We start from the raw sequence: 24,257 nt of genomic DNA, 5'->3' as shown, positions 1-24,257 counted from the left end.
AATATTTTTTCAACAAGGTTTTTTCAAAATTATTTGTATTTTTTTGTTTATGATACATTTATGTAGTTTTATACATACTTATATAAAACTACACAAATTGTAAAACCTACGAAAAGTAATACGTTTCATTAAAATATGTTTCATCAAATATGTTTTATTGGTAGGTATTCGATAAGGGTCAGTTGTTTTTGTTACAAAGAACTTGAACAATTATTGATCAAATTTGAATGTTTATGATATTCAAGTTCTGTGATGGTTTTATTTAAGTTCTGTTATTACTCAATTATTGGCCAGTTCGCTGAACTTGAATAGAACTTTCACAGAAAATTAAGTAAGTATAAAATTTAATAAATTGTTCAAATTATGTAAAACAACTAGCCCTAATTATCTGAAATAGTATCTCCATGATGTAAGACCACCATTCTTAATTCAAACGTGCTTGAAATGACTTCAGCTGTGTGACCAGATCTGAATTGCCAGGCACTTACCATTCATTTCCCCCCTCCTCTTCCTTCAGTCTTCCTCTTTCTCTTATAAAACTTAAAAAAAAAAAAATTGCTTGATTAATTCGACTTTAATTTAAAACCGTTCAATTTTATGTGATATTTTCACTTAACAAACTAACCTAAAATTTGGAAAATTTAAACGTGTATATTAATTTAAAAAGAGCATTACACATAATGTGACAGAAATCTAACTGCCTACTTGGAATAAAAACACTTTTTTTTATAAAATGTTAATATTGTCATAATTTAAACTTTATTCAAGTAAAACATAATAATTAATATGAATGTGACTAATATCAATCAACTAAAAAAATCACAAAATATTTTTATCAAGCTAAATGTAGACAACTTGCACCAAAATATTAATAGGTAGGTACACCTAAGATATAATTTAAAAAGGTGTAAGATTTCAAGTTTTTGCTGTAGCAACACTTCTTGTTTCGTAATGTAAGCCGATTTAAATTCAGAATGATTTCTCGGAAGTGTAATAACACTGTAGTTACATAATATAATATATTATATATATGTTATTGGCGGCAGTTCCTTATATAAAGTAAGATCCGATTTCACAGATAATGTTGTAACGCCTTGGGAAAGTGAGAAAGGTGAGCGTAAATTGCAATTGGACGCATTTCTCCCCTTAGATTAACTTTGTATAGGTAACAACTTGTCGGTTCGTTTAATAACTTCTCGTGGACTTAAAGCAGCGAAAACTCCGTGAGCTCTAACGTTATGCAGTTTTATTCTAACTAAATGTATAGGTTAACACACCTATTTTCAGCTCGCAGAGTTATTCAGTTCATAAGTTAAGGAACTTTCAAAAATAATTTTTCAAAAAATAACGCAAGACGCCATCTTGTTTTTCACACATTTTTCAATTCTTCAATAGGAAAACAACATATTATTTAATACAGTTAGTGTTACAAAAGTAATAAATTAATTGTGGAGTGTTCAACACTTCAGTGACAGGCAAATAAAAAAATGAATCGTAAGAAAGCGTTTAATTATTATAAAAAGATACAATAATAATAATAATTAATAAAAAAAACAATATCTGAATTTAAACAATAATTATAGACATGACTCATTGATACTATTATTGTAAATTATTTGTTTCAGTAGCAAAAAGATGAATTATTAAGTTTCCAGAATTTTTTATTTGTTATAAAATTTCACAGCCCATAAAATGTAGTTTTACACGATATGTCATAGAAACATCAAACAGAAAGAGAACTGTTTAAAAAAATCATACAACAACGCAGAAAAAAGATGCGCGAGTTTCTCAGTTTAAATTGCAGTCCTCATTAAGGAAAAGTTATCAACTGGGATTTGCTGGATGGTTTTGATTGAAAGGTTTATTAAATTAGGTGAAGTTTTTTGTGAGTGCTTAGGCTTTGGGCTTCTCAGCTTCAGCTGGGGCGGCCTCTGCGGGGGCGGGGGTTGGCACCTCGGGGTACTCCAACTTGGCTCCATCCTCACAGGCGAAGATCGGGCAGCAGGTGGGGAATGCAGCGGTCTTGTTGGTCTTGTCTGGAATAAAGAATTACGATATTTTTAGTCAATATTGACTTGTGTATTGTTCCCTTTAATGACATAGTAAAGAATGATGTCGAATTTCTTCTGAGACAGTTGAAATCGCAAAAGCGGGTGATACGTTCTAATTATTTGCAAAATCAGGTGTTTGATATAATTATTTTATGATACGGAGATATAAAGGTATCAAGACAGGGTATTTGCGTCCTAGGGGAATCGGTGTTTATTCACTCCAGACTGATAATAGTCCTAATAGCTCCAACTGCAACGAGATGTTGGTCTAGCTGTTAAACATTTTATTACAGGCTGGCGTAAGCCAAGCTCTCATACATCATCCATCTTGTCACGACGTGACAGAGCTACTTTGATTCTGTATTTGTCTGGCTTGTTATCGGCAAGGGTGTGCACTGTATGCAGTCCTAGACTAGATTGAACGCGGTATTTGTGCTGTTACTCTGTTTCTTCTTCACCAGGCTATAGAGTGAGCGTGTACCTGTGTCTAGCTTGCACTTGGGGTTAGCCAGCGGCAGTGGTCCGCAGTCCTCGACCAGCTCGAGCAGGCGGGGGGGCTGATCCTCGGACACCACGCAGGTGGAACGGCCGCAGAAGGGGGCCAGTCCCCAGGAGGTGCCGGGCTCCATGGTGGCGCACCGGGTGGAAGCGAAGCACATTCCGGGGAAGTCTGGAATTAAAATAAATATTTGGTTAATTGAAGGATTAATGAGCTAAAAATTTACAAAATGCTACTTTTCACTGTTAATCCTTTGAAAATACTTCAAAATTGACCCCAAATGTTTAAATATGCAATCATTTTAAAAAGTGAAACCTTTACAAAAAATAAAAGAAATCCGTTTTTTTCCTACCTTAGTTTAAATGTTTCAATTTCTAACCCTTTCAACGCTAATGAAGCCTAACATAGAAGAATATGGGAGGATTACTTAGCTGATAAATATTTTATGCAACGCAATAATTTTTTTTAAAGTGTATTCAGTGAAATAAGGTATATAGATATTTTTGCAAGCTTTATTGATTCCTTGGAGCTCGATTAAAAGAGTTCCAAAAGACGAAAAAGATTGCTGAAGATTGTTTGAAAGGGAGATATGTAAATACGAATGACATGGGGAGAGCTCTGATATTTAAAAAAATTGTAGTAGTATAATAAAATATGACTCATTTTAAATGGAGCAAATATCTCTTGACTCGGGTGTAGTAGCATTTAAATAAGCGCTGAATATTCATACCTTTAACATGTCAAATAAAAGAACCAGATGTGTTTTTTTAATATTTTCTGGATTGCGCTTAGAGATTTTTTTTATAAAGTAGGGATTTATTAAAATTACTCGGCATCTGAATAGAGATTATCTTCAATAATAACAAATATATTTTTGAGAGCTTAAAGCTTAAAGTGTTCAAGAGAAGTATGTTGAGAAGAAATTCAAAATGCTGGGGTCTTAATCCGCAGGGTAATCCTCGACATCACTTTAACCGAAGTAGCGATCCAAGCTTATCGGTTAGCAACCTCAGTATGTTGGTGTATTAACTTAATAATAGGTATGTGTGTTTTATTTTCGTTACGTAAGTCAGCAGTAACAGTTGGGATTTTGAGTTTCACTTCCCATTGCAAAAGTACGTTTTACCTGTTCACTTCTTCATGGTCGTTGCACATACTATATAATAACAACAATTACATGAATAAAATGCCATATGTTAGAATTAACTAACTGCCACTTGTTAAACCGGGTGTTAATAATTAATTTAACAGTCGTATGGCCAGATAATCATACTGATCAATTAAAAAATAATCAAAAAATACTGTCAGTGGCGGATTTTAAATGAAAGTATGCTCGTTTTTTTAAAAACTCGAACTTTTTAATGGATTTTTTTCGTACTTTGTAACGAAGCATTAATATGTAATTAATTAAATTATATTTTATATTTCACGATTCACAGTAAAGAGCAAAGTAAACTAGCAAAACGCATATGAGTTTATTAAATTCTAATGGTTCGAAGAATCGATTATTAGAACGTTTCGAATATGTCCATCACCAGCTCAAAGTCATTAGGAATAATCGAATACACCATTAGGTGTTTTATTTGCTTGTTCATAAATGTACAAATTGTAATAATAATAGCCATTTTTTACTTTTATTTAATGCTTAGGTAGGTACTAGAAAATTGTGATAGTGCATGTTCTTTGTTATAAACTCTTTCCTCAATAAATGGCCCTCGATTTGAAATACTTAAAACTACAGTTTTTTAGACGACATTTTCAAGTTCAGCCCTGGAACATTGATCAAGCACGTAATCAGGAAGTAGACCGAGTTAATTGTTTTATTAAACGTATTAAAAAGACAGGTAGCAAGTACCTAACGTCTAATAGGCTCGATTTAATTTGTGGTTTCAATGTTATAGGCCGGTTTTTTGTTAGCGGTAACATTGAAAAGATGTAAAATTTTCTACTAATTTATTTATTTGGACGTGCCCTTTATTTTGAGCAAATGAGATTTAGGATTTAAAAAATATGATCACTTAATTCTTGATTTTTCACACGCGCGTTTTTAACAGCATTGAAAATATTGTGTTTGAAAATGATCAAATACGCAAAATTAAAAAATATGCTTTTACGGGCTATTCTTTCCTACATTGGATAATTGAAATATGTCGAACCTCTAACCTCGAACCATCGAACCATAGAAATGTATTATTTCTTTGGAACAAATAATTAGGGATCTTGTCTTATTTTTTACTCTTAGGGTGTTAGGGTAATGCATGTTTCAAAGTTCATAATTCGTAATCGAATGTGGGTTTCAAGCTCAAAACAATTTTATGAAAAGTGATAAAAGTGCGAGACTTTTGCTGCTTCAAAAAAATAATCGTATTTCTGCTTTTTAGTAGTCAAATAGATAAGCACATATTCATGTGTGCCCACAATATCGCAATATTTTGGTAATTTTTCGAACACGCTCGATTTGAAAAAATCTGCTAAATTAACTGCGTTCTAAATTGATTTTCCATATTCAAAAAACATTCGTACTTTTCAAGGGCATTTTTTAAATGCAAGCAGTTCAATGAAAAATGTCAACAAAAAGTGTAGGCACTTCCACCTCGACAAATTAGTATGCTTATTCATCTGAGGCAGCTGATATAGATCGTCGATTGTATTTCTTGTTTTATTCTAATCGAGATTAAAGGACACGCCGCGGCCAGACTATGATGTATTGATGGCAGCGGTGACTGTTATTATAGTATGAAGGATATCTGGATCGCCTTCGCAATTATTTACAATTTGATATTTAACATCGCCTTTCACTTTGAAACTAATATTAAATGCTAATGCAATATGCAATGCACTGCAGATCGAATGGATGCCTTTATTACTCCGACATAGGCGAAGCTAAAGATGTAAAATAATTAAACTTGTGTCCAATTTATATGCCTCAGCCAAAGTGGACCTGTACGTCATATTTTACTTTACAATGATTTTAACTAAAATTTCATAAAGGATAAAATGCATAATATACAATTTTTCAAAATAACTATAACATAATTCAATTAGTTAGAACTAAAACTAACAAGAATTTATGGTTGGCATTTAAAAAACGTTAAGATTTTTTTAAGGATTTAGACCTTCGTCTGGGTATGTTTTTAATAAATTTGCGAATGATTTTTTTTTTTTTTAAATACCCCTGTAATTAAAGTTTTAAGCCTTGAGCTAACATTGACTCACAAAAATAATAAAGGGATATAATGAAAGAAAATATAAAAAAGGAAGAATAAAGATAAACGGGAATAGAGTAAAACTGAATAACAGAAAACAATAATGACAAAAGAAAATATCTTTGAGAAAGAATCATTGATTTTTATTCCAGTTTATTCCACACAAAAAAAATATTAGATCATTATAACATTAAAATGACCAAAGTAGGTTGCAGAAAATTGCGGTAGTCCCGATCAGTTTCAAATTCAAATCGTACCTAATTATTAAATAATCTGCATAACCCGGCTCGTTATGTTTCACTAGTGCTGTGTCTTTTGCATCGTTAATCACATGATTATCGATTATACAATAATATGCACAATAGAACTGGCTTTCCAACTATCATTTACGTAACACATTTGGTAACAGAATCTAATATATAATCGACTAATCGCCATCACTACAGACTGCTGTACGAGATCCATTAGCGGATTATGAGTGTCACTTTCGACATTAATATTTAATTATACTGGTGAATCGATGATTAACATATGGTTAAATTTTATGCAAGCATGTAATTGGGGGCGATTACATCGAAATACTTTTCCGGATTTTTCTGGAAGCTTAACTAAAATTATTACATAGACATTTTAAAATGTCATTGATGTTAACCAAAATTTGCTTCTCAAAAACGTTTTAAAAATGTAGGCTTTATAATATTTTGGCATGTAATATGCCGCTGAAAATAACGATCTACTGAAATACTTTTGAGGAAGGTACCATCACTACGAACGCCAAAAAAATCAGTGTTGCCATAGTTATTATTTTCTAGAACCGTTTATCTATTTTAGTCTAGTGAAAATAAAAGAAGAATAAATCCGTTAAATAGAAGAATGACCGAACGGCTTAATTAAAATTAACTTCTTTATATTATACTTATAAAAGTGATAAATTAAATTTTTAATTTAAATTAGCACACACGAAGATGTGAGCTAACTTAAGATTAATACATAAAATAAATAAATTTATTATATCAAGTAGGTGTATCTACTTAGTAATTGCTATTTCCGCTTATGGAACCAATTTTACTATTACCATAGTTAATATTATTTTTATAATGAAGGGTGTCATAATTAAAACAATTTACATTTTTTAATTCGTACATAATACTATGTAAATATTCATTAGGCAATTCCATTTGTGTGTTACAATGGGTAATTTCAGCTCTATGGAGATCACGAGTAGATTGTATCGACCCAAGCAAGGTGTTTGCTATAATAATTTACTAGGTAAGTACCTACCTACCTAACAGCATTATTTTTTAAATTAAATACTTCACTTTTGAAAATAGAATTTGGCTTGAAAATACTTACTATCTGCTTTCCGTACACGCCACTCGGTATCATTTTTTTAATATCAGTTTTGTGACATCTTCTAATGTTATTTCGGGAATCTTACGTTTTCTGAATAATTTATGTTACATTCTAAAGAATAATTGCTTCACTTCACGATAACTTAAACTGAACACCTACAAGTTTTCGGCTTCGATAAAAGTGTTATCATTTTTTTTAATGTACAACCAGGAAGATTTTCCTATTTTATGACCGTATAGCTAGTGTTCTGTAGCCATTTTCCATTGTTTGATGATCATATCTGAATAACCATATTTTCCCAACATTTCTCTAGCCTTTCCCTCATCCATTAATATTTCCAGACAAAATCTTCCAATATTGGTAAAAACAAGTTCCATAAAAAAAATCTTTCATAAATCAAAAAGTATCAAAAATTATATTTTGAACCAAGCAGGTAATAGAAGTACATAATTTAAATTCGTTGGGCACATTAGAGGCAAATTAAAGTATAATAAAAACAGATTTCCGGAAATCAACATTTTCAACAAATTGTTTCCGAAAACCTTAGGAAACGAGATGAAAAACGCCATTTTGAAAATCCCACTGTCTCCTGACAGTTATGTAGAACTCTAGTAAAAATAAATAAAATTCCTTTACTATCATTAATTATTTGCTTCCTCCGCGGTTTTAAACCTCCATTGAGATCATTTTGAAAATGAATATTATATTAATTATGGACCTTATATTAAATTTCCTGCTTCAGTACAGTACAAGGTGTAATGATTTTATTGTATTACATAAATGAAGCAATGAATTGTTACAAAACTACAGCTAATGGCTCGCTCTCCTTGAATATTACTGATTTAATAGTCCAATCCATTCACTGAATCGTTTTAACGATTTAGTCTCAATAACTATTACTGCTAAAACAATATGGATGTTTGTTTATAATCTATACAATGTGTCCAGGGGTAAATTAACTTCGGGAGGTGATTCCATGCGATAGTACAAGAAAAAATATCAAAATTCAAACGTCTTAAGGTATTTTTCAGGTAAAATAAGTTATTTGTTTGTTTTGAAAAATTCTTTAATGGAAAAAACAATTGAATTTCGAAAAAAGATATTTTTTTTAGTCTCCCGAAGTTAGCGTAATTTTCCTACCCCGGAAACTTATATATTTATTTAAAATTTCGCATTGATTTGACTTAAATATTCGCTGCCTTTTGCATTAATGCGTGGTTCGAGCTTAATAAATGTGAATATATTAAGAATCATATTTTTAAATACTTAAAACAATATTTTATCTTGTCACATAAACTCTCTCTATGAATTTCTTGCTTTACTACTCGGTTTCGCCCAAGAAAAATATAGAAAGACGGTATTGCGTCTTGTCTTACTTTTGACAATCATTACACTAACAATTCAATACTCCGTAGCTCTTGATAGAAATTTTGGAGCAAGATGAAAGTATTTGATATGAATAAATGGAAAAGTCAGTGCCAATTTATGCAAAATCTGTCAGTGCAATTTTTTTGATATTTGAAAAGTTCCCCTTTTTAACTTTTGATAAAATTGTTATCAGCTATCAAGAATAACGGTTATGCTTGTGTTATAATTTGATCAAAAGCTAAAAACATTAAATGCGTTAATTATGGAAAATATTTACGAGTATTTTTAGATGTGTTAAGCTACTCCCATTGAATTGCATGCAAGATCGATAACATGCAATTATTAGATATACAAAATATTTATGTTTTATTCTCCCTTCACTTTCAGTCGTTGATCACAGATGGCGTTAAATTCGATTCATTAGAACACGATTGATTTTAATTCATTAATCAATAATCAATCATTAATTGGATCAATTAAAATTAACACGATCGCTACAAATAGAGGAGAAAAACCGATGGAAGTGTGGTAGGCGTGTGTGTCTGTCCAAATTGATCAAAACAACATCAAATAAAAATTATTTTTTCTTCTATCTTCCGATCGAAAGTCGAAAATTCTTATACTAACTAACCATCGCGCCGTTTCTGTTCACTCGGTTTAGGCACACACTCCTTGCCTCATTCACATTCATACATCATCTCACACATACTCTTCTATTATTCTGACTTTTGACATGGCCCGAATAAAGTATCTGATTCACTTGTCATGTCTTCTTCGGGCGTCCCCGACTTATTCTACCATATTTGCATCATATGTATTCTCCTTACACTTCTTTCTTCGCTCATTGGCTCTACAAGCCCAAATCATTTAAGCGTCCCTTTCTTAATTTTACTCATTACGGTCACATCAGCCATACATTCTTTGCGAATCTCCACATTTCTCATGCGATCATGTACTGTTTTACCACACATATGCCTTGGGGATCTAATTTCTACCTTAGTCTGCTTTCATCCTTCCTCTGCCAGTTACATACCTCACTGCCATACATCAGGATAGGTACCAGAACTCCATTGTGGCCTGTTAGCTTCGCTTCTTTGGACAATTTTATGTTAGCGCCAATCGCGTTCAGTCAATCTTACCTGCATTTACAATTCTTTCAATATCTCTGTCAGCCTTCCCATCTCTCTAGAACATACTTCCTAAATACACAAACTCATCCACCTGCTCAAGTATTCATCATTCACAACTATATTGCACACTGTTTTCGAACTCTCTCTTTCAAACATCATGTCTTTAGACTTATTTACATTCATCATTGACTCATTCTTAACTAACTCATTCTAGATACGAGAGACTGTAAACCTTCCATATTATTTCCTTTTTCTATAAACTTCTAAATAACAACAGTAATATTTGAAAAAAATCTTGTTTATAAATGGAATAGAAACCAAAAGGTGTTTAATGAATCAAACACGACTTGAAAAGTAAATAAATCACGATTACTGATTTAACTTTAGATAAATAATAATGCCAAATATTGGGGAACCAGTTTTACCGTATTTATATCGGTAAATTGAACTAAACAACAAAACTTTTATTACTCTTACGTGACCTTTAAATTGAGATGATTTGCCTGTATATTTTGGCATTCGGGTATTGTTTTACAAATTTACTTATTCCTCTAAATAGGATGCTTATTTTTCATTTCCTAATTTTTATGCAAACTCTAAATCACTCCATACGTATGCAAAGCATAGTTGTTTGATATGAAAATGTTTGTGAAGTCTTTTTTATTTCTTAATCCAGACATTTTGCTGCTTTATTTGTGATTTGATTAGTGTGACATTCATACAGAGTGTCCGGGGGTAAAGTGCTCTATCTTTGGGTGGTGATTGTATACGATTTTAGAAGTAAAAAAGGTATAATTTTTACGAAATTCTTTTGTATGCGAAAATAAATATTCTTCTATGGGAAAATGAACATAGGAATATCGAAAAAAACATTATTCATCTTTTTTACTTCTACCATCATGTAGAATCACCTCCTGAAGTTAGCGAACTTTACCCCCGGACACTCTGTATTGTTACTGAACATAGTTTACATTTAATAAATAATTAATTTACAATTATTTATTTTTTGTCTTTTCTTGAATCATTGAAAATAACTGATTATTCTGGCAAATGATAGACGGCTGTACTATTTAAGTCATCCTACAATTTGTTACAATCATTTATGTTATTTATTGGTTTCTACAGTTTGCCATCATCGGCAAATAGTTATATATTCGATAATTGTTGTCATATTACATATAACAGATTATTATTTTATAATATTATTAATAAGTAATACGTCATTATTAATAATCTTTTTTCATCCCTTTGTACTTATATTATACTTTATTAGTATAATTAATATAAGTTATTCAATATTTTAAAAAATTTAACACTTGGTGGCACCTGTTGTGCCGTTTGTATTTAAATAAATATTCCAATACTCAATAGAAAGGGACGCTTAGACTTGGTCATGTAGAGCAAATGAGCGAAGAAAGGAGTGTAAGGAGAATATACGATGCAATTGTGTATGGTAGCATAAGTTGAGGACACCCGAGGAGGACATGGCACTACCAAGTGAATCAGATACTTGAGTCGGGCCATGTCAAGAGGCAGAATACTAGTATTTATGAGACGATGTATGAATGTGAATGAGGCAAGAAGTGTGTGCCAAGACCGAGTTGTTTGGCGGTCTGTCCTCTCTGCCTACCCCTGCGGGGAAACGGAGTGATGGTTAGTTAGTTAGTTTTAGTTAATACCTAATAGCTGATGGTGATAGCAGGATTAAAATTATTGCATTGCTAAAATATTTCAGACCGTATAAATGCTGTGCAAATATCAAGCTTTCAGTTCTCAAAAGTAGTTTTTACAAAATATCTCTTTTCTCTTTTTAATTATTGTTTATTTCATATTAATTCATTTTTAATTAAAATTAATAAAAACATGTGGATTTTCAAAGCAATGCAAAAATAACATTCAAAAACATATATTTTTCATGATGCTTTCGAATAAAACACAAACAGAGAAAAAAACTCATTACTTGCCATTGTGAAACAAAAAAACGCACTAGTTCGCAATCACTCAAGTAAAATAATCCATCAATAATTTACCAGAAAGGTTATCGGATTTCAAAAGGAGTGCGCTGCGTACATTGCAGTTCTGTTATGGCAACGCTTTTTTATTGTCGCTGTGCCCGTGCACATAAGTAATTGTAATGTTAATTTCAGGTGCATGCCATGTTTGCACAATATGCTCTGCAAAAAATACACTGCAAAATAATCTGCAAAGCGAGCAATACAGCGACTGTTGGTAAATCAACTTTCTACAAATGGGCAGAGAAAACGAACGAATATTTGCACAGATAGGTGATGCTCAAACTTTTAAAAGGTGTTCATTTTATCATTAATTCATGTTATGACAACAGAAGAGTTTCATATTTTTGGAGACAATCGAAGTGTGCACTGTGTAGTACAAATATTGGCGAATGTTATGAGAAGAAGTTTGGGAAAATCTGTGCGAGGAGAGATTGGGCTTACACGGAGAAAAATGAGTATTGCTGATTTAATAAAATCCTGTTAAAAACGTGATGCCAGGTCATTTTCTAATAAAATATTAGTACATTCGGAATATATTGAAACATGTGTTCGTGCAGCTACGCTTATCATTATCAAAGAACTAATAAAATTTATGCATTTTATATGAAACAGGCACATGCGCGGACCCACGATCGAATTAAAAATACTGGCATGATTTATGATTATCACCGCCAATCATGTTGGTCTTGCAGTTTCCACCAACGTCATTACTAGAAGCAGGATGTGCAACACGGCGTATTACCTCAAAAATCAAAGTTCATCGATTGCGTACTGTTCCACCAGTAACTGGAAGAAGTTAGAACGAATTAGGTGAAAATTGACTTATTTATTTCTTTATTCAAATCAATTATTAATATTTTTTACAATAGTTGAATGATACCAGTTTATTTATGAGACGGAAAGGTGCAAACCGTGGACATACGTATAACATAAGTCGATGCAAACGACCGATATGTAAGTCAGAGAGAACCGGTCCAGATAAGTCACAGCCAGCTGCAGTCAGTCGTTCTGTTCTTGTCTGGTTTCGGAAGAGCCGACTGAAACTGGTTCTCTTTTGGGAAACTGACCTTTTACGTAAATATCATGTAAAGGTTATAGGTAACTTAATTGTCGAGAGAGCCTTAAATGTTTATTATGATTCTATTCAGTTAACTATGATAAAAACTGTCTGTCTGCAACATCCAAACAAATAAATATTTTAAAAATCTAGATTTTTCTGTTCCGATTTGAAAAGTGTCTAATGACTAAAGCTGTGAAATAGTCTACATCCCAACACCCTGACCCTCTAGTTTGCTCCCCTATTCGTTCAGATTAACCTCATAAATAATAATAATAATATTTGTATGATTTGTATAGCGCCGTTTTTGTGCAAAATCACCTCAAGGGCTCTGTACAGATGTATGATACATTTCTACAATTATCTATCTTATTACAAATTATAGACTAGTCAAACTATTATCAATTTATGTCTAACAGATTGCATCCACCGGTTCGTCGCTCAAAAAGATATATGTCAATACAAAGCCATATGTACAATGGATTTGATTGATGAACGTGATGCTAGAATGTACATAACTTAATTACATTACGTGTACATTACATAACTTACACTGGCTTTCATATTAACTGAAATCATTTATTTAAACATGTAAATGATATTTGCAACACTTTACAGTTCGGTTAATATTTTCCTAGGGTTATTTCTGTTTCTATTGAATTTGCTGTATTGAAAACACATCAAATATTTTAAAGTCGAGAGTTTTAGTAGATAGTGTTCGCAAAAGTCCAGTCCAGTCCAGTATGCACGAAAAGATTAAAAATGATTAATAATGTTGAAAAAGTATTTTGCTGGTTGCTGGTTTTGTTTTTGGATTTAGAGAAGGTATCCTAACATGCATGAAACGTATTGTTTAGTCCTTGAAAGCGGTATAATATATTTTTTACCAAAAAAACAAACATTTTAACAAAAAATATTCGGCATTCTGTGGATGAACATACTCGGAGAAAAAGAATACAAACCGAAGGCAATAAAATACCTATTGAAAAAATTGCCACATAGCGATATCTACCATATTCCATGCCAAACGAAGAATCATCGTGAAAATGCAGTTTATTTCGTATGAATCTGTTTTTACCACTTCTTCGTAATGTTACTCTCAAATAATAATCTGTCTTATTTCGGATGTGAGAGATATTTATATGCTTGCTTGCAGTGGAATCCAAACCCATAAAGGCCTAATGCTGTGGCTACCCTAAGAAAAAACCATTAAAAGAAGAACTAAAAACTGAAGAAAATTCCTGATCAGTTTGACATAAAATCAGTGGAAAAGTCGGTCATTTTTAATGCACAATTCATACCCGAACTTGAAAAACTACACACAGCCTACTTGTTGTCATAAATCAATACACGCCGCTGAAATAGCAAAGAAAGAACACTTGAAGAGCAATAAATTATTAGCCAATTATAAAACTCTTCATTGATTCTACGAAAAAGCGAGAGGAACTGACCACTCTTGAGCAATTGGCATCGTTTCTAACTATGCAGTTACCGACATCATCCGTGTATGGATGTGGGGCGCGTGTTGGTGTGACATTCATACTCATTTACACAGCACATTGCGATAATACCCTGAATAAAATACTTATAAATTAAGCAATATTCAACGTATCTCTTCTACCTTAAAATCCATATGCTGGAGGTGTGAAGCGCTCCATAAGCTATGAAAAATAATTCAAATGTGCAAAAGATTTTAAGTAAATACGACATGCAACAATAATCGTTAAACCGAGCTGCTAGCAAGAGCTCCGTCGTAGTCCACTAAACACTAAACAATGAAGATAATGGAGACAATCAACCTAATCAAGTGCGATCTGTATTACCGATTTGACATAATTCAATATTTGCCAGTTTAAATAAGACGTTTTAGCTCTAGGCCTCTATTATTTTTTTAGAAATATTTAAAATTTCTTCGGGCCCACGGACACGCCCACCGCCCACTTCAATCGGTTTATCTCTTCAGTGCCCCAAAAATTATCTCAAAACTTGTTTTAGTATAATTTTCTCCGTCGGCTTTTTTCAACTTAACTAAGGAGTTGTCTCTAAATTTCTGGTTTGTCTACCGATATCGCCAATATCTTTTTTTAGCAGACGTATTTATATGCACTGTATTTCACTTTATACTGAGTAAAAGTCGTGACCCACTTTCTAAAGCAGATAGGTACATTTATATCACGTTGAAATCCATAGTTCTCGAGATATGAACGAAATACACACCTACAACCAATACTAATAACCTGCGCTAAATGAAAGTTTTTTATTTTATTTTCAGATGAACCAGAAAATAATAATGAAAATTTATGAAGCAATCGCCAGCAACAATAACAATGCTAATCCATGCCATTTTTGCTAAACTCTTGCAGTTTGTAGTTTACAACCCGGCTTCGACCGAGATATCAATAACAATGAAAGTGGAAAAAAACTTTAATATGTTATTTTATTTATTTATATCATACACTCATACGGGCTATTACAAACATGTGATATATACTATAATTTAGTAGAACATTATTACACAAGTCAAATTTGTTAAAGAAATTACATAATCGAACACAAGCAAATTTTTACTATCCTTCTTGTAACTACATTCCGTCCGTGTATTTCTAATTGAATGCAATCTAGGTACAAACGAGTATCTTAATGACTGTATTTCCAGTTGGTATATAGAAGGCAATTAGGCAAAGAAAATCAGGACTGTCTATAATACCATTTTTATAAAGAAAGACAAAAATTCCTCAATATTTGAAAATCTACTACTACCACCAAAGTTAGCGGAAAATGTTGCTTGTGTTGTGATGGAGGACTTAGCCAGCCGAGGAATTGAACACACTACCCCTGGGTGGGACCCAAACGCGATGTCAACTCAGTCACCGAACAGTCAATTAAAATTTATAAAATGAAAGTTATTTTGGAAACAAGACTTTCGTAATTCTGCCATCAAGTGGATGTAATTTATGGTTATTTATGACAGTGCAAATAAAATTATTTCAACGCTCTATAGCTCAAGATGAAAATGACATTTCAATATGAATCTAAATTGTAGAGATAATTAGCTGTGCTAAATTTATAATGCCATGGTTCACCGTATGAAATTTGATTCTGTTTCTTTCAAACAACAACAAAAAATCTGCATTTTCGTTTAGTCATAGCAATGGAATGATCTGTTTCAATTAATTTTTTAAAAAAACTTTTCCATCAACCTGACACAAAGCAATAGAGAGAGAGATAAAATACATGCGATCATTTTGATGTGATTCAACGATGAAAATTACCAGTTTTACGAAGTTTTACTCAAAAAACTATGATAAAAAAATTCTTTCACGAACTGATAAGATATTTTGCAAACAGAAATCATAGAATTTATTGAATGCTGATATTTTTAATTTGTTTTTTTTTTCGGGATACTTGAAAACCTGCGTAATATTTAGTAGACAGTGATTATTATCGACACGATAATGTATTCTATAAATAAGGTATGCCGATCTCGCTTTTATCTTGGAAACGGACTCAACTAGCCCGCGACTTTATGCTAAATAACTAACAGGCCATTATCTGTGCAGAAATCTTTTACTAATGGTATTTGCTTCATGTGTTGCTACGTAGACAAATCGAGCTACGGCAGAAATGATTACGACACTTCTAAGTAACAAGTGCGCAAGTACTTAAAAAAATATTTGCTAAAAATCCGTTGTTAGATAACGCATTAAATAGTAACAAGTAACTGTCAAGAGGTTTCTTATGTACTCGTGCGTTGAAATATTTCCTTACTTAACATTAGCTTAAAAGTATCTACCTCACTTCTAAACATCATCCATCATCCTTCTACAAAACTGAAAATCTGTTTATTTTTCTTAAGGTCAGTATAAGACCAACTCATCAAATTTCAAATTTCCTAATGAAATAATAGCAGATTTGAATAGGACTTTCACAGAACTTGAACAATTTCGTTGAAATTTGATGAAATCTCTGTAACCGTGAGCTCTGGCAACATGAAATTTACACGCAGTGCATTTGCATTTTTAAGGGTCAGTTGCCTCACAGAACTTGAATAGAACTTTCACATAACTTGAATAGAATTTTCACAGAACATGAAAATTAACTTTCAAATTTGATGAATTGTGCAAAGTCTCTCTAACCGTGAGCTCTGGCAACATGAAATTTACACGTAGTGTATTTTCATTATTTCCATGAGTAACTGTCAAATAAATATGAAAAATCCTCGTACTGTCTATTCAATTTTTTTCATTTGTTTCTGAAAAAAGGGCTTGGATATTTTTTTGTTGTTGAAGATCGGACGAAACCGGATAGCAACAAGGATGGCGAATATCTATTTTTTTATGGGAAAATAAAAACTTCTTATCTCCTAAATGTTCGTTCAAATAAAAAAAATACATAAATTTTCAGAAAAGATAATAATTACATCCATTTCTTTTGGAGGTCAACTACTTAATTATTTGGCAATGACATTGAAATTGAAATCTCTGTTTAGCATTAAATTATTATTTGGAAAAATCGAATATACATAGATGAATTTAAATTTACATATTATCTTGTCACGAGGTTACTAACAATATTCAAATTAATGTTCGGTTTAATTATGTATTCTATTACAAAGAATTTAATATCTAAAATAATATTTTTAATATTTAACTTTGAGTTTGCCATCTGATAAACTCATTTTCTTAATGTCTGTACGGCTTAGGATTGTTTTATACGGAAGTGGCTTTGTAGTTTTTAAAAACTTTTGTTTAAGGCGATGCACTACGTTGTGTAATATTTTAAATCGAGGCGACCAAATTTTCAAACCAAAAACACATGATTTTGAATTACTTCGTATTGCATCGCCTTAAAGCAGGTATTGTATGGTTTTTCCCTTTAATAATTTATATTCCCAACTGAAAATCATTTTATTTTAGTTTCAATTGAATTTAAATCTTGTTAAATCTAAAATGAAATATTTTAAAAATAATCTTTGACTCCTACTTCGACCTCAATCTCATTTTCATCATGAGCTAGAGATCTTTAAAATATGGATTTATATATCAAAAAATTAGACGAGACGCCATGTTATCATCGGTTAAGAGCCACAATTGGCCAACTAACTAAATTTGGGAGGCGGGTATGGGTACTGCTACTCCGGGAACCATTTGTTGGATAGTCAACACTTCTGCCATGGGCCATCCCAAGTGGTACGCTACGTTTGGTGTTTTAGCAGGGGTGCCCGGGTTCAAGGTGTGAGATTTGTCCAGGTCTTGGTGGCAGAGGCGTCTGCCCACCAGCTGCATGGCAGGCCGGATCGGAAGAGACTGGTTTAGGGAGCCCTTCTGACATTCCTCATACATTTTTGCTTCCCAGAACTTCCTCCCCATTCTTTCCTAAAAATATCCTTCACACAGCATCCCAAAAAGAAATTATTTGCCTCAGGGCCTCCTGCGGGAGCTAATTTAAAAAAAACTTACTTTGTGTCTCAAATAAATATAGGAAAAATTAACATTTTTTCCAAGTGGAGTTTTTAATAATCAATCCTTCTTTACAATCTCCTCTATCTTGGATCTTTTGACAAAAAAATGATGATTTGAATATTAAATTTACCATTTTTTTGTTGTTATTAAGACTAGCTGATTATTAAAAATGGCAATATCAATTTGGCAAAAATGTTCGTTAACCATTTAACGCTTATTATTTAATTATTTATTTATTTATTTATTTATTTATTTATTTATTTTTATTTATTATTTTATTTACGCCCTAATGGGCTTTTACATGAAAATATACATTTACATTGATTACAATAATTGAACATAAGAAGATAAATGGAGTTAATTGTAAGAAAGCAACACATATAATAAAATTTTGTGCAAATTAGCAAAACACTAATAAGATGGATTCAATATAAAATATACCCAAGCATGAAATAGTAAGTAAAAGAAAGTTCAACATAAAAAGTAAGTAAGTGGGTGTGTTTAAACCCAGTATTAATTGTGAGTTTAACAAATCGATAAACCAATATAAATTAGAGTGTAACTTACTCGTGAGGTAAAGAACATTATAACAGAGATTTAAAAAAAAAAAAAAAAAAAAAATAACAAAATAAGAGTTGCACCTGCAAAAAGCAAAAACTAATAGAATTTAGCAATATCGACATGAATAAGAAATAATAAGATCTGAGATGGAACATAGTGTTATGTATAAAAAGTAGTTAGTAGGTATATGCATACAATTATAAGTGTATAGTAGAGCAAATAAAAAACAAAAAAAAAAAATAAAAAACAAAACAAACATTATCATTGGATGTTCAATTGTTTAATAAGAAAAAAGTGATTTTAAAGACGTTTTAGTGAAACTCGGAAGCATCGAAGGAAGAGTGAAAGTAGATCTGAACTTATTTCTGCGGCGTCGTGATTTATGAGTCATGAGTCACGATGACTTGCCCATAATAATATGAATATATTGAGATTGACGAATGATGAACGTATTATCAATATTGAAGATTTTATGTAATATTTTTGTAATTATGTAACCATCACGCCGTTTCCATGCAGAGGTAGGCAGATAGGATGAACCACCACACAACTCTATCTCGGCACACACTTCTTGCTTCATTCACATTCATAACTACATCATTTCATACATACTTTTCTGTAATTCTGACTCTTGACGTGACCCGACTCGACTGTTTAATTACGTATTTTATAGGACTAGCTAATGTTCCCGGTATTGCCCGGGCTCTTCGCAGAGTTTCTAGTGTAGATAGTGACCTGGGCCTTATTTTGAAGGTCAAATGTGCCAAATTTCATCAACCTCGGAATAAAACAGTTTATTTTAATTTGTATAAAAATCAATTTGTATAAAATTTTCTAATTAATTTATTTCAATATCTTTGCAACTATCACAGTGTGGTTAAATGAGTGGTTGGTACTCTCAGTATCGCCCTGATGGAGAAACCACAATTCGGAATCGAAATGTTGCATTAAATGGCTTTAGCCGGGTTTTTTGACGAAATTTGAATAGTCAGGTATTTCTTTTAACCATTTTCTTATCTTTCCCACTTATTTTAATCTCACAATATTCCCAGTAGGGAGCAGTATTCACATAATATTTGTTTGAACTTCTCAAATTTTATGATGCCAGAGCTTATAGTTTGAGATGCTTAGTTGATTTTTAGTCCGGACTCCATCCACGATCTTAGTTTAGTAAATAAATGCAACAAAGCACCATTGTTACTCGCAAATATAATCTAGATTCTAGATAATATAACATATTTATAACCCCATCTGTGCATAAAATTACGTAACAAGTGCATTAAACTCAGTTTCCGGTAGAATAGACTGAATTGTAAAGCTATTGTGTTCAGAAACTAAACATGCGCGCTTATGAAAACGTCCGACCGGATTACTAACAGGTACGTAGGTACGCCTACCTTTTGACTTTGTCGTTAATTAAATACATCGTGGGTACACTCTGATTGACCTTTCTCGCAATGGGGTCAAAAAACGAGCGCTCAAAAGTAACAGTAAACTGTAAAATGGGCTTCATACCAATTTATCTAAAAACTCATCGAGGAATACTAATTTTGAGTTGACTAGAAATACTAATTTTGAGTTGACTAGATACACTAATTTTGAGTTGACTAGAAATACTAATTATGAGTTGACTAGATATACTAATAGTATAAAAGTTGGTCATCAAAACGGTTGTGGTTAGAAATGGTGCAATATTGAAGGTAAATATAGATTTTCGAAATCGTTAATGTAAATAGAGATATTAATCTTTTTACTATATTAACATTATCGTCCAAAGAAGCGAAGCTAGCAGTCCACAATGGAGTGTTGGTACCTACCCTGATGTTTGGCAGTAAGGTATAAAACTGACAGAGGAAGGATGAAAGTAGACTGAATGCTGTATAAATGAGATCCCTGAGGCGGTATGTGTGGTAAAACCATGTATGATGGAAGAAGGTGGGGAAGAATCTGGCTATTGAGATATGGTAACCAAACATGGAAAAAGCCATTTCAAGCCGACTTTTAAGAGTATCTTCCACTCTAGAACGTGTCGCAAATATACTACGTATTATTTTTAATGAAGGAATTGTGTAATTTATTAACTTAAGCAAATGAATCAAATAAAACAAGTTAAGTTGGTTCTTTGTAAAGGAATATAGAAAGTTTCGGGAATTTTTAGTAGACGGTGATTGATATTGATTTTGATTATGCTATAGCTTACACATTTTTGTTAAAAGTGATATTGAATTTATAACTTCAGAACCTTTACATACACAGTCTTTTTTTTCAAAAGAAGATGGGGCTGAAGGTTGTCTTGATAGCTCAAGTTATACATAATGTGTACCAACATTTTTCAAAAATTATTTTTTTCGTTAATAAAATTATTTAAAACGCGTTGGGTAGGGAACATAATATTAATGTATTTACTTAGGACAGGTTTTTCACAGAATTTGAACAATTCATCAAAATTCAAATTAATTTTTAAAGTTCTATTCAAGTTCTCTTATTATTCCAGTTTTGTTGAACAACAGAACTTGGAAAAATCTTTACATAACTCAAAAATTAACTTTGAAATTTTATGAATTTTCAAATTCTGTAAAAAACGCGTCCTTAAAAAATCAAGAGATCTGCATTTTTCATTAATCCTAAATAATGATACAATAACCGGATCGAATTCATTTCGCTAAATTAGGCACGCTTTTCGGTTTCTTAGTAAAGCTGATCTACAATGACTGGAAATAAAGAGAAAAATTATTAGAAATTTAATTTAATATAATTCATTGGTGCATTTTAGCAATATGGCCACAATGAAAGCAAACTTTTATTATTTCAAACAGATACATATGGACTATAGTAAATGCATCTATATTGGCAGGTACAACTTTCACAGGATGAATAGGTACAATGCAAAAGAAAGGAAAGGCGCTGAAAATTTGCTCAAAGAAAAAAGAAAAAGAGAGAGAGAGGAATGAAAGTTGCAAAGTGATTGAATTTGGTTTAAAAAAACTTTTAAATTTCTAAAGATTTTGCAGCATTTAAATAAACTGATGATGGTTTTTTCCAAGCTTTCGTTTGTATTTGGTGCAACTATGAAAAACGAAGATGAGAGAATAAAGAGACGATTAAAACAAATAATTTGTTTTAGCTTTATTTAATTTAAACTGTCGATGAGTTTTAGAGAACCCTTTGTTTGTTTCTTAAAGACGAGAGTGCAACTTGCTCTGACCAAGGAAATATGTTAAAACTGCTTTTAATGAATATGTAACATTGTATTGAGATTAAGTATTAAATAATTTTTGATATACATTAAACTTGGCGGTTTTGAAGCGCATATAAAAAATGTATAAAAATAACTGAACATAGGAATTCGAGGAATTTTTCTGGATTCCGAAAATGAAGGCGTGAAACTAAAATTTGTAATCGAAACACTAACTTTGTAATCAACGTATGCATGTTTGTGGTGAAACCAGTTAACATTTCCGTAAAAATGAAATGACGGACTTACATGAAATTACAGTATTCAAGTTTCAAGTTAATTTTGAAAATAGAAAAATAAAAAAAATAGGTATTTATGCATAAATGACAATTAAAATGTTTGCTTCAACATGTTTTCGGTTCTATTTCAGTACGCGTTTGAACTATCAGTTTTATTACTCATAACACTAATTGGGATTTCGATTGACTAAAGCAACTTCTAGGTTATAGTTAAATTGGTAGGAAAGTTCAAACTCAACAAAAAACTCCAGAGTCACTGAATTAGTCCAGGCACCTTGTGAAGGCGTTGGGCAACCCAATCCCTTTCTAATAAAATGATAATCATCAGACAATGTATCAGAATGGGGAATTACATGATCTTTGTTTCTGTACTCTAATCTACAATCCTTTTCTTCTTCCGTCAGTATTTAAAGAAGCTTACCTCTGAGGACATCAGCAGGGATCAGCCTCCTGTATGTCTTAATTCCATCGATCTTCACCTCCGTCTTCTCTCCCTCCTTCTTGTCTTCGCAACAGGCCACGGCGAAGAGGGCCACGAGGAAAACTGCGCTGAACTTCATTATTACTGTTGGGGGATTTCGAGCACAAAGTTACAAGTAAGAGAGGGTGGTGGACGCGAAAGCTAAGGAGCTTAACGGAGCGGAGCAGAGACTGTTGTTGTTGACAACGCGAGGAGGGGAATCCGACTAACGGCCGTGGTCAGCTCGCCGGGTTTATATAGGCGGTGAGAGGTGACAGACGATGGGGAGTGAGGGCAGCGACGAGGAGACCACGAGGTCTTGTAGATAATTCTCTCAGATTCAAATAAACTTTGGAGAAGAAAAAACTAAACAAGGAGATGAGATACTCTATTAACAGTAGTATTTTGGTTTCTTCGTTGACTAGTTTTAAAATATATATTTGTACTTATGTTTGCCTGTTATACTGCACTAGAGTTTCAACAGTTCGGAGCCAGTGGAGCCATTGGGTTTTCATTTAGTAAGGGGAGTAAGATAAGGAAGATGAAGATTGGGAAGTGTAAGGCTATTTAGTTCTAGTTAATATAAACACAGGTTTCCGATCAGAAAAATATTTACTTACACTATCTTTCACTCCAGATGAGGTAAACTCACCATATCTAATGCAATATGAAGAACACCGATGGTGGTAGAATTATATCTTCTTCTCTATATAGCGTGGCTTTGTTTTTTATACAAATCTACAGTTTTATTGCGTGATTGATGAAATTTTGCACACTTGATCTTCAAAACAAGAGGAGGTCTATATTCGATTTCGAAAGACTGCCTTAAACCCGGGTAACGCCAGGAACTTCAGCTAATAATAAAGTAAAAACCCCTTTCCTGTATTTCATTTACTTATTTGGGATGGAACCGGATTCGATCTGCTACTGGCATCTTCAGACTATATACAGGAACCAGTTTGAAGATACCCAGGGCATGGTCGAACCGCTTTGGTACCAAAAAAATAATCTGAAAAAAGTATTACTTCAATTACATAATTGTTTGGCCCCCTTCTTCTTTGAAGTCAAATTCTTGTTGGCAAATATTTCGTGCCCTCAATTAATTTTGAAATATTATAGTGGAATAGCATTTTTAACTCTGTTACCTACAGATATTGCTGACGATAAACAGCATTAATGCAACTGATTTCAATCTATTTCATTATTTTTTTGGAAGTATTCCGTCTCATTATCATAAATTAGTTAATAAAGGGTTATTAATTTATGTAGGTTTATAAAATAGTCGAGAAAACGTAATTTTAACGTTTCTCAATAATTACTGCGCTCCATTAATACACGGAAATTTAAAAAATAAATTATTCAGAAGTTACAATATTATTTGTAAAAATTAAGTGTAAAAATATAATTAATACATTTATGAGGCAAGGCGGCTTTTTACACAGCTTTCAAGGAACATTCACAAGTTATATTATTTAAAAACAGGTGAAATAATAATGAGGAACAACTTTTTGTTCTTAACTAATTTTTGAAGGTTATACCCATCAATGTAATTTAGATGATATTTTAGATTCCTAGTTTTGAACGTTATTTTTTTCAGTGTCTTGTACTGTTTCATGCAAAG

General features: G+C 32.2%; 1 protein-coding gene across 1 annotated transcript; it reads right to left on the bottom strand.

The window, feature by feature from the left end:
- Positions 1-1,492: 1,492 nt before the first annotated feature.
- Positions 1,493-22,872, bottom strand: LOC149410539 (uncharacterized). Its single transcript, XM_089648445.1, has 3 exons — positions 22,598-22,872; positions 2,533-2,721; positions 1,493-2,036 (listed from the first exon to the last, which is right to left on the bottom strand). The coding sequence occupies exons 1-3, from the start codon at positions 22,734-22,736 to the stop codon at positions 1,894-1,896; spliced, it is 471 nt and encodes a 156-aa protein (XP_089504571.1). The 5' UTR covers positions 22,737-22,872; the 3' UTR covers positions 1,493-1,893.
- Positions 22,873-24,257: the final 1,385 nt, after the last annotated feature.

Source organism: Hesperophylax consimilis, chromosome 27 (genome assembly GCF_061612785.1).
Source record: "Hesperophylax consimilis isolate HC1 chromosome 27, BYU_Hcon_1.0, whole genome shotgun sequence".
Classification (NCBI taxonomy): Eukaryota; Metazoa; Arthropoda; class Insecta; order Trichoptera; family Limnephilidae; genus Hesperophylax; species Hesperophylax consimilis.
This window is presented reverse-complemented; position numbering and strand designations above follow the sequence as displayed.